At 38.7% G+C, this 18,272-nt stretch overlaps 1 protein-coding gene across 1 annotated transcript in view; it reads left to right on the plus strand.

Annotated features, from left to right (window-relative positions):
• Positions 1–18,272, plus strand: part of UGGT1 (UDP-glucose glycoprotein glucosyltransferase 1) — a 407,666-nt gene that overhangs the window by 326,044 nt on the left and 63,350 nt on the right. Inside the window, exons 33-35 of the mRNA XM_042782263.1 lie at positions 5,112–5,294; positions 8,739–8,899; positions 17,276–17,390. Of these exons, the coding sequence (XP_042638197.1) occupies positions 5,112–5,294; positions 8,739–8,899; positions 17,276–17,390 (459 nt within the window). The remainder of the gene's footprint in view (positions 1–5,111; positions 5,295–8,738; positions 8,900–17,275; positions 17,391–18,272) is intronic.

Here is an 18,272-nt window from a genome sequence, read left to right on the forward strand (position 1 = left end):
GACTGCTAATCAGAAGGCTGGCGGTTCAAACTCCCCAGCCACACCTTGAAGGAAGGTTGGGTAATCTACTTCTGTAGTGATGCTGCCTTGGCAACCCAAGGAGGGGTCGCTATGAGTCGGGTCCGACTCAATGGTACATAACAACAACAACAACAAATGTTTAAAATCTTCTTAAGTTTAAAGTCTGTTCTATATTGATATTGTATTGACTTCCTGTCCTTTTTAAAGTTCTGTAACTACCGTGTATCTACTCTGTTTCCTTTGTAGTTGTCATTGTTTGTAGATTGGTATCTTTGTTTCCCTATTTTCAATCTTGTAAGTTTATTTCTAAAAATTCATTAAAAAAAACTAAACTCGCTGCTGTCAAGTTGAACCAGCTCATTGCGACCCCTCCTTGGGTTTCCAAGGTAGTATTACTACAGAAGTAGATTGCCCAACCTTCCTTCTGAAGAGTGGCTGGTGGGCTTGAACCACCATTCTCTGTGTTCATTTCAGGGTGATGTTGTTAAGTGTGTTAATCACCAGTTGTTGTCTACCATTGTTGGTTCTCTGTCTAGAAGACTTCCTTTAGCATCTCTTATAAATTTAGTGTAGTTTTCACATGTCCCCTTAATTTATGTTTATCTGGAAATGTCTTGATTTCTCCATCATACTTGAGGGACCATTTTGCTGGGAATATATTTCTTGGTTACCAGTGTTTTCAGTTCTGGGTTTTTTATGTCATCCTATTGCCCTCTTACTGCAAGGTTTTTTCTGAGAAATCACGATTTAATCTTATTGGTTCCCCTTTGTAGGTAACATTTTGGTGTTCCTGAGCTACTCCCAGGATTCTTTCTATGTCTTTGGTTTTAGAAAATTTGATGATGGCATATCTTGGTGACTTTCTTTTGAGGTCTATCCTATTTGGAGTTTGTGAGTTTCTTGGATGGATATCTTCTATTCTTTCATATTAGTGGTGTTTTCTGCCAGCAAATCTTTAACAGTTCTCCTGTGCTTTTCCCTCTTCCTGTTCTGAAATTCCTATCACATGTAAGTTACTCCTGTTGATGGTGTCCAAAATGACTCTTAGGCTTTCTTCGTTTTTTTTATTCATTCTTTTTTCTGACTTTTCCTCTAAGTGATTGATATCAAAGAATTTGCCCTCTGTTTCATTGATTCTGTCTTTTGTTGATTCAGATCTGAAATTTTAGTATTATTCTTTTGGATTTCTAGTTGCTGTTGTTTTATAGTTTCTAATTTTGTCAATCTATTCGTGTATTGTTTTCCTGAATTCTTCTAGAGTTTTGTCTGTCCCTTCCTTGATCTTTTTGTTACTCTGTTGAAAGATCCTTAAATACAGTTCTTTTAAATTTTTTATCAGGTTGTTCCATTTCCATTTCTTCCTCAGGAAGGTTTTCTGGCCCTGTATATCGGTCATTTGCTTTAGCTATCTTTTTCCATTTGTTGTATTGAAGACATTGTTGTGTTATTGTATTTATATGTTGATTGTTGGTTTGCTTTGCCCTGAATTTTGTTTTGTTTCATTTTGATACAATGGCCAATATGCTACTCTCATCACCAGTTTGGCAGCATTGCACTGCTCACTGCTTGTTTCTGGGCAGGTGGGGTAACAGGTGGAATTATGGATGCAGATCTGTTTGCTGGTCATGTGGAGCAGCTGAAGGTGGGCTGGCAGATGTTAGTTGTTGTTTTTTGCCAATTCAGTGGTATAGAAGCAGGTGGTGGCACTCGCAAAGTGGGTAGGGTGGCAGATGTTGTGGGTGTGGCTAGCTAGCTAGTGGGGACATGCATAGTGCCTAAGGCATTCGACTGCTAACCAGAAGGCCGGTGGTTCAAACCTTCCAGCCACTCTTTGGAAGTAAGGTTGGACAATCTACTTCTGTAGTGATACTGCCTTGGAAACCCAAGGAGGGGTCACTATGAGTCAGATGCAACTTGATGGCAGTGAGTTTGGTTTTTCTGGTGTTTTACTGGATGAGTGTGGTGAATGGCGAATGGCTACACATAGCCATTTTGCCACCATCTTCCACACAGTGTGGAGAATATGAATGGCAGGCACACTTGTGCCACTTGTCAAACTGGAGAAAAGGGGGTGGGATAGATGGTGGGCAGGTCAAGAGGGAGGGAGGAAGTGGCAGGCAGGTGTGCATAGTTTGCACCGTCACTGCCCCTCGTTCGTTGGAGTGGAAGGAGGGCAAGCAGTAGGCTGGAACATGGATGGTTGTACCTCCTCTGCCTCTCACTGGGGAGGGGATTGACAAATAGGCATGTGCACGGTCACACTGCCTCTGCCTATCACTGGGTAAGGGGAAGTGGCAGGGAACTCAGCTGGTCAGTGAGTAGGAGTGGCAGGGAGAGCACTCTACGCTGCCTTGGGGTGAGCTGCGGGAGCTTATCTAAATCGGCTGATGAGAGCAGTGGAGCACCTTGCTTAGATATCTCACCACCACTTGGCTGAGTCAGGGGTGAGTGATAACACCAGGCATGAATGTGCACCACCAACCATGGAAACACTGGGCACATGGTACCCAATTTACAGGAATGTGGATCCCTAGTCTCGCGGTATCAACCATGTGTTCACACCACCAACCGTGGAGGTGGTGAGCATGTGAGATGTAATCTACAAGAACACATGCTACCAACCATGTACATGGCAGACACAGGGTGCATCATGTATGGAAGTGCATGCCCCAGACACTTGGAAAGTATTTTGGTGGTGCGCTCACAGTACATGAAAGAATGTGCCAGCCATGAAAACAACAATGTTAAGAGTACAAGCTGCAGGATTACACACTGCTGGCTGCTAGAGAAATGGAGCAATGTGGTGGAGAGGTGGACATCTGTGAGGTGAGGAGGTGGGAAGAGGAAGCGTGCGAAGGGCATGTCAGTAGCCAGCAGGTGGGTGATGGTGGAGTGGTCCCATCTCTGATCACCAAGAGAGTGTTGGGGAAAAGGGTGAGAGTACATTCTTCTGGTTGCTAGTTACTAGTGTGGATGACAGTATACTCCTAGGTGAGTACATTCAGCTATCTTCTTCCTTCCCATCTTCAGCTGCCACAGACCTACCCCTCTCTGTGGATCCCCAACTGCCCTTATTTACTGGCTTCCTTCCTGCTCTTTGGTTGCTCTGGAGTTCTTGCCCTCTTGCTTGAACATTCCTTCCTAAAGTCTAGTTCATGATATGGTCACATTGCTTCCCTCCAAATTTGTCTACTTTGTGTCTTTGTTTTATTGAGGATTTTGAGAAGTTGCCTTCCTATGTTCCTTACTTGGGAATGCTACTTCCATAGTCTCAAAATGGAAATACTGTGCCAGGCTGACTGGCAACACACTGTAGCTCCATATCTCTCCTTGTTTGCTGCTTTTGTTCGGTTTGTGTTAATTGATACTTGATCTAATTCTTTGTCTTTACATTTGATGCTCAGGGTTGCAGCATTATCATCTGTATTTGTTTCACTTGGTTTCTCAGGTCTTTGTTTTAAAGGAATGACATGATGTGTCTGATTAGGACTCCATCTTAGCTCTTCCTCTTTTTTCCTTTATTGCTATAGAAGTTATTAAACACTTTTAATATATTCATTTTTTTTTCTACTAGCTCATTAATTCACTTCTGCCCCTGAGGCACAATCATCCTGTGGTTTCCATGGGAGATTGGTTCCAGGATCTCCTACAAATACCAGAATCCTCAGATGCTGAAGTCCCTCATATAAGATAGTGTAGTATTTTCCTATAGCATACATATATGCTCCTGCTTAAGCCATTTGACTGCTAACCAGAAGGCTGGCAATTCAAACCCACCAGCCACTCCTCAGAAGGAAGAGTGGGCAATCTACTTCTGTAGTGATACCTCTTCAAAAACCCAAGGAGAGGTTGTTATGAGTCGGATCTGACTTGACGACAGTGAGTTTGGCTTTTTTGTTTTTTGTTTTTTTAGATTACTTAGAATGCCCATACAATGTAAATGCTATTTAAATAGCACTTTATTCTCCATCTTAGTTTTGACGGATTCCTTTGACCACTTAATTTCTTTTTATTTTGTTCAAATATTTTCAATTCTTGTTGATTAAATTTGCAGCAGAACCTGTGGATACAGTGGGCTGACTATACTCACATTTAGAATCTGAAGGATTTATTCTTTAATGATCACAGAGTAATTGTCGAGAGTACAGGGAATCCCTGGATTACAAAGGAGTTCCTTTCATAAGTCTGTCTTTAAGTCAAATTTGTACGTTAGTCAAATGTTTGTCTTAGTATATCATATACAGTGTACCTTTCTATGTATAATAAACAGCAAATAAATAGTTCTAGAAACACTAAGATGCCTTTAATGTAATACAGTAATAATAATGTTTTGATTGATGAAAATTGTAAAGTAGCACCCATTTGTTATTATGAACCATCTGTGTACCTCCAATTTTAATATAATAGGCTTTACAGAGGTTGGTTTGTTGTTGTTATGTGCCGTCGAGTCAGACCTGACTCATAGCAACCCCTCCTTGGGTTTCCGAGGCGGTATCAGTATGGAAGTAGATTGCCCAACCTTCTTTCCAAGGAGTGGCTTTGTAACCATGGGTAAATCAATGATTATAACCAGAGATTTTCGGTACTTGAGTTTTGCCATATTATTTTCTGTGATAGACAGCCTTGAGGGAGACTTGTAATCAAATTAAAAAACAAAATCCATCTTAAACAAATGGCTTGAAATTCATTTCCCTTTAAACACATTTTGTTGTTGTTGTTAGGTGCTGTCGAGTCGTTTCTGACTCATAGAGACCCCATGCACAGCAGAACAAAACACTGCCTGATCCTGCGCCAACTCCGTGATTCCTGCTATACTTGAGCCCATACATATACAAATGTAATTTAGTATCTAAAAGCCATCACTTAAGGATTTTTGTCATTTCTTGTATTGATAGTCATAAAGGGATTGGGATTAAGACAGAAGTACAGATATATTCTTTTATGTAGTCACTAGTTAGTCAGGAACAAATAAATTATTTTGGTGAATGTGTTTTACTTGTGCCCTAATTGTGGTATTTGACTTACATGATAAAGTCAATTTTCTTAAAAGAATAAATGGATTGTTTATTGTTTCCTATATCTACAAATAGGAGTTTATACCTTACATGGCAAATGAATACAATTTCCAGTATGAGCTTGTTCAGTACAAGTGGCCCCGGTGGCTCTATCAGCAGACTGAGAAGCAGCGCATCATCTGGGGTTACAAGATCCTCTTCCTGGATGTCCTCTTCCCTCTCATTGTTGACAAATTCCTTTTTGTGGATGCTGACCAGGTAAGCTCTCAAAGGCCAGGTTGTAATACAGGTTGTTCTTACAAAAGAAATACTTGTATTTCAAAAGAAGTAGGGGTTTTTCTTCTTTTTTAAATGAAGTTCATTTTAATTTTCCAGGTACAGAAGTAACACGTGCTTACTTCACACTATTTAGAAAATATGGATAGATGTCACCCAGATATGATCACTTTGAAATTTGTGTTTAATATATCTCCCTACATTATTTTTCTCTGCCTCTTTTGTATACTTGTGATCATATCATGTTTTTTCTTTTTTCATTTAACATGAAAAGTAACCTTTTTATCGTAAAGGTTGGACTGTACTCACCATCATCTCTAGTTTTTTGACCTGAAGGTAGGATTTGTTGAAATGGGTAATAGAGCTAAAGCTCCTATGGATGTTTGGCTGGAGCAGTGTAGAACTCTGCAAATGTTCTTCCTACCATTAGAATTTGACTTAATTAAAGGAAGCATTTTGTTCATTAGCATTGCTTGTGTTCATCACAATCCATAACTTTCTCATCATTTCCATTCTGGTCTTCCATTTCCATTCATCTGGTTTCACTGCCTATTATATTCTCATCTTTGTTGTAAAGCAGTTATTAATAGTTCTCATATAGCTCCTTTTTTTAAAGGAGTGCAATACTTACAGGTGATATTTAGATTTTAGAGCATTGAGACTTGAAAAACATAAATATACTGTTTCTCCCTTACCTGAGCTCAACAAAACGTGAGTTAATCATTTAAGTGGAAGTGATGTAATATGTACAGATGTCATTTGGGCAAAGGCTGTGTTTACCTCTTAGGTAGTTCTTCCTCATCTGGTTCACTTACATCACAGCTAGATCAACCTGAAAAAGGTTTTTCACAGTTCTAATGTAATCATGTACAGGCAGTCCTGGGTGAGTATTGTCTGTGAGTTCTGTGTTGCTGTTGCAACAAATTATTGAATTAAATTATTGAACCCAGCAGAGATGTAGAGAGTGTCTTGGGTGGGATGGCTGGTGTCAGAATTGATTAAAAAGTTTTAGGGTAGAGATGTCTGACCTCCACCTCATAGCATTGAGCCTTTGGCTGTTGATGCTGATAATGATTTTTCCTTCCCCCTTGTGAAGTTAGAGATTTTTAGATTTGCTTAACTGGGTTTTCCATGGAGCACTGTACTCATAGGTAATATCATTTATTTTGTGTGCCAGTCTGTTATTCCACTGAATAATTCCTTAGGGAATAATTTCACTTTAGCGTTTAAAGAATATCTCAAGGCAACAAACAGTCTGAAGGAATCCTGTAGTCTCAACTGGTCCACTAATTAGGGACTGTTTAAGAATTTGAGTTCTGCTTCATGTTTTTCTCCTATTCTATCAGAATCTATCTATTGTGATCAATAGCCAGACACCATCTAGTTCTTCTCTCTCAGTGTAGATGAGCCCATGGCTTGTGTAGCCTTTTAGGTCTACAGAGTAGTTTCTTTTGATTTTCTTCTTTCTCTGTTGCTCGTGACATGTAGGACCAGTAATTGTATCTTAAATGGCTGCTTGTAGGCTTTTAAGATCCCAGACTCTACTTACCTCACTAGGTTGCAGAATCTGAATTTTGTGAACTATATTATGTCAATTGACTGAGTTTTCCCATGAGACTAAGGGTCCTAAACCTTCAAACTTAGAAATCCAATCTCATAAGTTGTTGGGTTATATCTGAGAATTTTCTGTAACTATGTCCTTTATGAATATACATACATGCATATACTTATCTCTATGTACACATACATATACTATCTGTGCACACATATGTACACAATTGTATCTATCCCTACGTGTGTATGCCTATACATCATACATATGTGATTATAAACTCATTTTTTTATTATTGTTGGTGGTGTTGCCAAAATATATGTCGTATTCTGTAGTGCATTTTTTTTTTTTTTTTTTTTTTTAATTTTTTTTCTCATGGCTTTTTGGTGGCATCATTTATTTGGTTAAGCTGTGCTCATTACACCCACATTTAGTGCTACTTTTCCCATCACCGAAAATAACAAGTATCTACCCCACTCCCCTCAGTCCCTGGTAACACCAAGGAGCATTGGCCTCTCTGTATGTATCTGTTCTTGTCTTACAAAAGTAGGATCATACACTATTTCCTCTTATGTGTTCAGCTCATTTCACTTAGCATTATGTCCTCCAGGTCCATCCATGCTATATTTAGCAAACTCATCATTGTTCTTTAAGATTGTATAGTGTGTGCCATTATATGTGTACACATTTTACTTACCCATTCATACATTTTTGGGCATTTAGGTTCTTTCTTTTTTTTTTTTTTTTTGTGTGTGTGTGTGGCTATTGTGAATAATCCTGCAATGAATGTAGGTGTTCATATGTCTCTCCTTGTCACTTTTATTAGATTTCTTGGGTATACACCTAGGAGTGAGATTCCTAGACTATAAGGTATTTCTATTTCTAGTTTTTTGTGTAAGCACCAAAATCTTTTCAATAGTGGTTATACTGTTTTATAGTCCCAATTGCATATGATAAGAGTTCCATTTGCCCCACATACTCCTCAACATTTCTTGTTACCTGTTTTTTTTTTTTGTTTTTTTTTTTTAATCAGTGCCATTTTAGCCAGGGTGAGATGGTAATCTCATTGTAGTTTTTATTTACATTTCTCTAATGGCTAATGATTGTGAAAATCTATTCATATGTTTGTTGGCCATTTTTCCTAGTTTTTGATTGGGTTATTTGTCTTTTTGTTGTTAAGTTATAGAAATTCTCTGTGAATTTTCAGTATTGTAACCTTTTCAGTTATATCATTTCCAAAGAATTTTTCCCAGTCTATAGGTTGTTTTTTTACTCTTTTAATATGTGTTTAACTTCTATAAAGGCTTAGTTGTCTATTTTGTGTTCTGTTGTTCATACATATGTTTGATAATCTGTCATTGAAAAAATTAAGTTGAAAAGATTTTCTGCTATATTTTCTTCTAAGAACTTTATGATTTTTATTTAACATTTAGGTCCTTGATCCATTTTGAGTTACGTTTGTGTGTGGTTTTAAGTCTAATATAATCAAATTTAATCCTTGCTGAGCACATGCTGTGTGCCAGGCATTGTTTCATAAATTTTTTCAACAACGCTCTGAGGTGTAAGTATCCCTATCTCATAGATAAAGAAACTTAGGTACAGAGAGGCTAAGGAATTTAAATTTGTTTTATTTCTACTATTTTTAAATAATGAGAATGTTGTATGCCAGCCACTAGGTTAACTGTCTTACATGTTAGAACAACCAGCTAATAAGTAGGGGAATCCAGGCTCAAACTAGATCTATGTTAGGGCTTGTGCTATTAACCACAGTGCTGCTCTCTATGTACCTTACAATGTTTTATATTTTAAGGAAACTGTGTTAGAGCTATCTGCATGTTTGTTTACAAAATGACTTTTGGTTTTGTTTTCTCCAGATTGTACGAACAGATCTGAAAGAGTTAAGAGATTTCAATTTGGACGGTGCGCCTTATGGTTATACTCCTTTCTGCGATAGCCGAAGAGAAATGGATGGCTACAGGTTCTGGAAGTCAGGGTACTGGGCCAGCCATTTAGCTGGGCGAAAGTATCATATCAGGTACTAAACAAGGAATACTGGAAGACACTCACAGGTTTTCCCACATTTTTAATAGCCAAAAGGCCAATGAAATGGGGGACTGATTGCTAATAATAATTACACCATCAGTATCACATCCTTCTGATCACGACATGAAGAAACCAGACACTCCCAGAGCATTAGCACATGGAATGTAGCTTTTATTACTTAGAACAAAAAGCAGACAGCATATAACAGGTCCCGCAGCTCTGGGCAGAATTGGAAAACTTCTGTGTGTATCCTACTATATACTATAGCAAGGTACTCAAAAACCCTTTCTTATACAAGTTCCCCCTAGCTGGGTTGGCTTATTTAGGTGGACTACAAATTTCTGCTACACAGGCTTCCATCTAGCATCATAGCTGAGGGGCAAGCAAATGCCTCATTCAGTCATTTTTATAGCCCATAGCCTGTGTGACCCATGACATACCCTCCTGACCATCCAAGTAAAAGGCAGTCAGACATTTTGGCACCTAGCCCAGAATTCTATCTTTTTTACCCTGCTGACATTTAGACATACCAATAGGCTTCAGAGGGAGGGGTTGCAAAGGTTTATTCCTGATGCCCAAAGATGTAGCTAACAAGGGTAGGAATAAGGAAAACAGAGCCACCAAGCTTATGAATGCCTTCTCACCACTATTCCTAATGGTACTACATGGTTTTCTTCTTCTTAAAATTAACTTTTTTTTTTTTTAATTTAAAATTGTGAATAGATAATAACTTAATATGATTCAAAAATAAAAATTATATGTATATATACACACACACACACATACATATAGCCACTACTCATCTGTCACTATGTTGTACCATGGTGGCTTGGGTGTTGTGAGGCTGGGGGCTATACAACCAGTATTTCAAATACCAGCAGGGTTACCCATGGTAGATAGGTTTCAGTGGACCTTCCAGATTAAGACATACTTGGAAGAAGGAAGAGGCAATGCATTTCTCAAAGAATTGACCAGTGAAAACCTTATGAATAACAGTGAAACACTGTCTGATACATTTTTGGAAAACTTTATGCATAGCCCTGAAACATTGTCTAATAGAGTGCTGGAAGATGAGTCCCTCAGGTAGGAAGGCACTCAAAATATGATGGGAACAGCTGCCTCCTCAAAGCAGAGTCGACCTTATTGACATGGATGGAGCAGAGCTTTTGGGACCTCCATTTGCTAATGTAGCATGAACTCAAAATGAGAAGAAACAACTGCAGTCATCCATTAATAATCTGAACGTGGAATATACAAAGTATGAATCTAGGAAAATTGGAAGTTTTCAGAAATGAAATGGAATGTATTAAGATCAATATCCTTGGCATTAGTGAGCTGAAATGGACTGGTTTTGGCCATTTTGAATCGGACAACCACATGACCACTATGCTGAGAATGACAAAAATGGCATTGAATTGAAGAGAAATGGCAGGGCATTCATTGTCACAAAAAATGTTTCAAGATCTGTCCTGAAGTACAGTACTGTCAATGATAGGATAATATCCATATGTCTCCAAGGAAGACCAATTAATACTACTACTGTTCAAATTTACACACCAACCACCAAAGCCAAAGACGAGGAAATTAAAGATTTTTACCAACTTCCATAGTCTGAAATTGACCATACATGCAATCAAGATGTGTTGATTATTACTGATGATTTGAATGCAAAAGTTGGAAACAAACAAGAATCACTAGTAGTTGGAAAATATGGCCTTGGTGATAGAAATGATGCTGTAGATCACATGATAGAATCTTGTAAGACCAGTAACTTTTTCATTGCAAATACCTGTTTTCAACAACATAAATGGTGGCTATACACGTGGAGTTCACCACATGCAGTACGCAGGAATCAGATTGATGGCATTTATGGAAACAGGCAATGGAGAAGCTCACTATCTTCAACCAAACCAAGTCCAGTAGCTTAGTGGAACAGACCATCAATTGCTCATCTACAAGTTCATGTTAAAGCTGAAGACAATTAAAACAAGCCCACAAGAGCCAAAATATGACCTTGATAACATCCTTCCTGAATTTAGAGACCATCTAAAGAATAGATTTGGTGCATTGAACACCAATGACTGAAACCAGATGAATTGTGGGATGACCTCAAGAACATCATCCATGAAGAAAGCAAAAGATCACTAAAAACACATGAAAGGAAGTAAAGACCAAAATTGATGTCAGAAGAAACTCTGAAATTTGCCCTTGAACAGAGAGTAGCTAAAGCAAATGGAAGAAATGACAGGCTAAGAGAGATGAACAAAAGATTTTAAAGACCAGCTTGAGAAGACAGAAGTCAGTTATTATAATGAAATGTGCAAAGACTTGGAGGTAGAAAACCTAATGGGAAGAACACACTTGGCATTTCTCAAACTAAAAGAACTGGAGAAAAAAAATCAAGCCTCAAGTTGCAATATAGAAGGATTTTTATGGGCAAAATACTGAATGATGCAGGAAACATCAAAAGAGGATGTGAGGATAAATAAAACAAAGGAGAAGAACCACATGAACCATATGATCATATCAATTGATGCAGAAAAGGCATTTGATAAAATCCAACCAACACCCATTCCTGATCAAAACTCTCAGCAAAATAGGAATAGAAGGGACATTCCTCAACATAATAAAGGACATATATGCAAAAACAACAGCCAACATCATTCTCAGTGAAGAGGACTGAAATCATTCCTCCTGCGAACAGGAACCAGACAAGGATGCCCTCTATCACCTCTTCTATTCAACATTGTATTGGAAGTCTTAACCAGGGCAATAAGGCAAGAATGGGAAATCAAAGGCATCCAGATTGGTAAGGAGAAAGTAAAACTATCTCTATTCACTGATGATACAATCCTATACCTAGAAAACCCAAGAGACTCAGTAAAATATCTACTGGAACTAGTGAGAGATTTAGCATCGTGGCAGTATACAAGATCAACATCCAAAAATCAGTTGGATTCCTTTACACCAGCAAAAAGATTGCTGAAAAAGAAATAAATCAGTACCATTTACGGTAGTTACCAGAAAGATAAGATACTTGCCAATAAATCTTACCAGGGACACAAAAGACCTGCACAAAGAAAACTATAAAAGACTACTTCAGGAAACCATAAGACATACCTTGGTCGTGGGTAAGATTGAACATTATGAAAATGTCAATTGTACCCAAATCAGTCTATACATTCAATTCAATACCAATGCAGATCCCATCATCATTCTTTAGGGATACGGAAAAAACAATCACTAACTTTATATGGAAAGAAAATAGACCTCGGATAAACAAAGCATTATTGAAAAAGAAGAACAAAGTAGGAGGTCTCATGCTGCCAAATCTTAAAACCTGCTCTACAGCTGCAGTAGTCAAAAGTGCCTGGTATTGGTACGACAACAGACACATAGACCAGTGGAATAGAATTGAAAACCTTGTAATAGATCCATCAACCTGTGGCCAGCTTATCTTTGTCAAAGGGCTGAAATCCATTAAATGGGGAAGAAAATGTCTGTTTAACAAAAAGTGCTGGCAAAACTGGATACCCTTTTGCAGAAAAATGAAACAAGAGCTGTACCTCATACCATACACAAAACAATAACTCCAGATGGATCAAAGGCTTAAATGTGAAACCTAAAACTATCAAGTTCCTCAAGGAAAAACTAGGGGCAAATTTAGGGGTCCTAATGGATGGCATAAATAGACTATCAAGCATAACTCAAAATGCACAAACAGCAGAAAAGAAACAAGATGAATAGGACTTTCTATAAAGTAAATTATTATGTGCTTCCAAAGACTTCTCCAAAAGAGTCAAAAGAGAACCTACAGATTGGGAGAAAATATTTGGCAATGACATATCTGACAAGGGACTTATCTCTAGAATTTATAGGAAACTCCAACACCTCAACAAAAAAACACAAATAATCCAATTCAAAAATGAGCGGAAGACATGAATAGACACTTCACCAAAGAGGATATTCAGGTGGCCAACAAACATATGAAGAAATGTTCATGATCATTAGCCATTAGAGAGATGAAAATCAAAACAACAGTGAGATACCATCTAGCAGCAGAGTTCAACAAGACAGAAAATAATAAATGCTGGTGAGGGTGCAGAGAGATTGGGCTTTCCTACAGTGTTGGTGGGACTGTCAAATGATACAACCACTGTGGAAGGCAGTATCACAATTCCTTAAATAGTTGGCATTACAAGTACCATTAGACCCAGCCATTCCATTACTAGGTATATATCCTAAAGAAGTGAAAGCCATGACAAGAACAGACATATGCACACCCATGTTCATTGCAGCACTATTTACAGTAGCAAAAATATGAAAACAACCTAGGTGTCCATCAACAGAAGAATGGATAACCAAACTATGGTACATACACGCAATGGAATACTATGCAACCCTAAAGAATAGAATCTCCAAAATACAACATGATGTGGATGAACTTGGAGGACATTATGCTGAGGGAAATAAGTCAATCACAGAAGGACAAATATGTTATTAGTCTACTACTGTAAATGGTTTATATATGGAAGGAAACTTTCTTTGTTGGTTACTAGGGGTGGGAGGAGAGGTGAGGGAACACTGTTAAATAGGTAGAGACAAGTATTGGTTTGGGTGGAAAGAAGGGCAATGTACCAAATGTGAGTGATCAACATTGAGGAAGAGGACAACATAGAGAGGTATGTGGGAGTTATAGACAAGAAATATGAACCCTTTTGCAGATACAGTACTGCGTTGTCAGCGAAGGCAAACATTGACAAATGGATGAATAGATGGGGGGACAGGCTAAAATATATAGTAGAGCCGACAAGGGACAGGGTTGTAGTCGCTTCTTGGTCACAGCCAGCCACCCAGAGGAAGCAAGTAGTTGAACCTGTGGGGTTGGGACCATAGTTGCAGGGGACATCAAGCATGTCCCCTATTACATACTACACAAAAATATTGTTCCACATCCTACTTTTGGTGAGTAGTGACTGGGATCTTAAAAGCTTGCAAGCAATCATCTACGTGCAACAATGGTTCTCTCCTCGTCCAGAGCAAAGAGTGAATAAAACTAAAGACACGTGGAAATAATTAGTCCAAGCAACTGGTACACCATACTATCCGCAGCCTATATGACTTTGAGACCAGAAGAACTGGATGGTGCCTGGACCACTGTCAACCCCTTGGAGTGGATCTATGTAGGAGATCCTGCACAGAGTGGGGAAACAATGTGGAACAAAACTCAAAATCATTAAAACGGGGTGAGGGGGAGCTAGGTTTGCTGGTCTTATGGAACCTGATAGAACCTGATAGCTACCCTTCAGGTCTGGAATTGAACCCACTCCTGTGGCTTCCAGCCAAATAAAAGACAGGCATATGAGTTGAACATTTACGTCAGGTAGATACACTCCTTGGAGAGATCAGTCATGGGAGAACAGGAGGCTATGTATGCATCTCGGGCGGGCAGGAGTGCATGGGAGGGAAGGACACAGGGAAGAGGTAACTATCAGGAGGAAGTGGGAGAGGAGCGGTTGCATTGTGGTAAATTGTAGTCAGTGTTGTAAGACAAAGTATATGTGCGGTGCTTTCTGGAAATGGAATTTGCTCTGTAAACTTCACCCAAATCATAATAAAAGTTTTTTTAATTAAAAAAAAAAAAAAGATATGAGCAATACATAGTCACCGTACCAAAAGGAATGGTCAGTGTTCATCCATTTCAAGAGGTAGCATATGATCAAGAACTCATGGTATTGAAGGGAGAAGTTGAAGCTTCAATGTAGGAATTGGTGAAGCACAAGTCTCCAGGAATTAACAGAATCCTGATTGAGGTATTTCAGTAAACAGATGCTGCGCTGGAACCACTCACTCGTCTATGTCAAGAAATTGGGAAGACAGTTATGTGACAATCTGACTGGAAAAGATCCATATTTGTACCCATTCCAGAGAATGGTGATCCCACAGAATGTGGAAATTATATATGTGTATGTGTGCTTCTGTAGAAATTATCAAACAATATCATTAATATCACATGCAAGTAAAATCTTACTGAAGACAATTAATAGATGCAGCAATGTATTGACTGAGAACTTCAGAAATAAAAGCTGGATTCAGAAGAGGACAAGGAACAAGGATGTCATTGCTGATGTTAGGTGGATCTTGGCTCAAAGCAAGAATACCAAAAAGATGTTTACTTGTGTTTTATTGACTATGCAAAAGCATTTGATTTCATGGCTTGTAACAAATTATGGGTAATGTTGAGAAGAGTAGAAATAGCAGAACACTTAATTGTATTCATGAAGAACTTGTACATAGACCAGGAGGCTGTCATTCAGACAGAACAAGGGGATACTACGTGGTTTAAAATCAAGAAGGGAGTGTGTCAGCATTGTATTCTTTTCACCTTAATTACTCAATCTGTATGCTGAATAAATAATCCGAGAAGCTGAGAAGTAATAATATGTAATAATATATTAATATGAAGAAGAGTGTGGCGTCAGGATTGGAGGAAGATTCATTTACAACCTGCAATACGCAGATGACACAACTTTGCTTGCTGAAAGTGAGGATGACTTGAAGCACTGACTGATGTAGTTTGAAGACTACAGTCTGCAGTATGGATTACATCTCATAAAGAAAACAGAAACCTCACAACTGGACCAATAAGTAACATCAAGATAAATGGAGAAAAGATTGAAGTTGTCAAATTCTTCATGTTACTTGGTTCTACAATCAACACTAGTGGAAGCAGCAGTCAAGACATTAGATGACATATTGCATTGGGCGAATCTGCTACAAAAGACCTCTTTAAAGTGCTGAAGAGCAAAGATGTTTATTTGAACACTAAGACCTGACACAAGCCATGGTATTTTCAGTCACCTGATATGCATGTGAGAACTGGACAATGAAAAAGGAAGACCAAAGAAGTGTCAATGCTTTTGAGTTGTGGTGTTGGCAAAGAACGCTGAAAGTACCATGGACTGCTAAAAGAGCTAACAAATCGTTCCTGGAAGAAGTGCAGCCTGAATGCCCTTTGGAAGTGAGAATGACCAGACTTTATCTTACCTACTTTGGTCATGTTGTCAGAAGAGAACGTTCTCTGGAGAAGGATGTCATGCTTGGTAAAGTGGAGGGTCAATGAAAAATGGGAAAGCCCTCACAAAGGTGGATTGACAAAATAGCTGCAGTGGTGGGCTCAGATATAGAAGGATTGTGAAGCTGGCACAGGACTGGGTAGTGTTTTATGTTAGTATAAGCAACTGTGATTGTACATTTTTTACATACCCATTTTACACAAAATATAGCATTTTATTTACACCTTGCTTTTGTTAATGCCCCTTATAGATCTTACCAGTATGTAGAGATGGACCTTACTATTTATAGCTACATATTATTTCAGTTTATGAATATTATTGTATTCTTTTTGATGATAGTATTGCAATGAATAATATATTAATGCATTATTTTGCATATTTCAAATATATAGTGTACATTATTGGAACTGCTAGGTCATTGTATTCATTTGTAATTGCTCTTGATTTTCCAACAAACACTACACCATGGTGTTTGGGAAAATTGGAAGATGTGGAGATTAGGGTAACCTGTAGGAAGCAGCAAAGTAAAAGTTGGGGGTATGGTAATCTCAGTATCATACTTTCTTTTCTTTGTCCAAAAGTATTGTAGAACTGTAGATTATCTTTTTCCTTGTAACATTTATTACACTCTCAGGATATCTAACTGTTGTTGTTGTTGTTGTTATGTGCCAGCGAGTCAGACCTGACTCATAGTGACCCCTCCTAGGGTTTCTGAGGCCAATCACTAAGGAAGTAGATTGCCCAACCTTCTTCCAAGGAGTGGCTGGTGGGTTTGAACTGCCAGCCTTCTGGTTTGGAGTCAAGTAAGTGCCTTAGGCACTACGCTAGCAGAGCTCCCTGGATATTTAACTAGAGGTTAATTATCAACATAGTAATTGAAAACATAGTAGCAGTTGTGAAGATGGCACAGGACTAGGCAATGTTTTGTTCTGTTATACATAAAATTGCCATGAGACAGCACCAACTCTCCTTGGCTAACAGTAAGAAATAGCATTTGTTACCTAATCTGCCCATATTTGCTATAGAAATCTTACCTTTTCACAAATTATTTACTTTTGAAGACAGTTAAATAAGAAGCAGTGATAAAAATGAGTTAGTGGTGGCAAAGTATGTGTTTGGGAATAACTTCCCTGGATATTTTTGAAGTAGCACATATTGATCTTTACTTTTAATGTGAGGACTACCTTTTCAAAGAAAGCCGGGATATTAGGCCAGTGAACTGCTCCTTTATCAACTGGGGTTAATTTTTCTGCCACATGTATGGTTTTAACCAGTGGGTCTTTTCTATTCAGTGCACTATATGTTGTGGATCTAAAGAAGTTCAGGAAAATAGCTGCTGGTGACAGACTCAGGGGTCAGTACCAGGGTCTGAGTCAGGATCCCAACAGCCTTTCAAATCTTGATCAGGTAAGTGGCGTATGTGTGTGTGTGTTGTGATTTGGGTAAAAATTTAAAGAGCAAATTTACTTTCCATACAGCAGTTCACATACACTTTGTCCCATGACATTGAGTACAATTTACCCCAATGCAACAACTCTCCTCCCACTTCCTCCCGATAGTTACTTCTTCCCTCTTTTCATCCCTCTGTGCACCCCTGCCCCATGACCTGTTTTCCTGTGCATAAAAACAGCTGTTCTTTCTCCCATGATTGTTCTCTCCAAGGAGTGTATCTACCTCAGGTAAATGTTCAACTCATATATCTGTCTTTTGTTTGGCTGGAAGCCACAGATGTGCATTCAATTCCAAACCTGAAGAGCAGCTAGGGGCCATAGTCTCGGTGGTTCTACCAGGCTCTATCAGACCAGCAAACCTGGTCTCTCCCTCCCTTTTTTTTTTTTCCAAATAATTCTGAGTTTTGTTCCACATTGTTCTCTCTGTCTATCCAGGATCTCCTACAGACATCCCACTCTGAGTGGTTGACAGTGCTAGCCGCGCACCATCTAGTTCTTCTGGTCTCGTAGTCGTATAGGCTGCAGATCACATGGTGTACCAGTCACTAGAACTAATTGTTTTTATGAATCTTTAGTTGTCTTCATTCTTCTTTGCTTTGGACGAGGAACAACCCATCATTGCATCTAGATGGCTGCTTGCAAGCTTTTAAGATACCAGTTGCTACTCGCCAAAGTAGGAGGTAGAACAATGTTTTGTGTGGTATGTTATGCCAGTTGAGCTTGATGTCCCCTGCGACTATGGTCCCGAGCCCACAGGTTCAACTACTGGCTCCCTCTGTGTAGCTGGCTGTGACTGAGAAGTGACTACAACCTTGTCCCTTGTCAGCTCTACTATACA

The sequence above is a fragment of the Orycteropus afer genome, unplaced genomic scaffold (genome assembly GCF_000298275.1).
Source record: "Orycteropus afer afer isolate SDZICR_OR568_19922 unplaced genomic scaffold, OryAfe1.0 scaffold00274, whole genome shotgun sequence".
NCBI lineage: Eukaryota > Metazoa > Chordata > Mammalia > Tubulidentata > Orycteropodidae > Orycteropus > Orycteropus afer.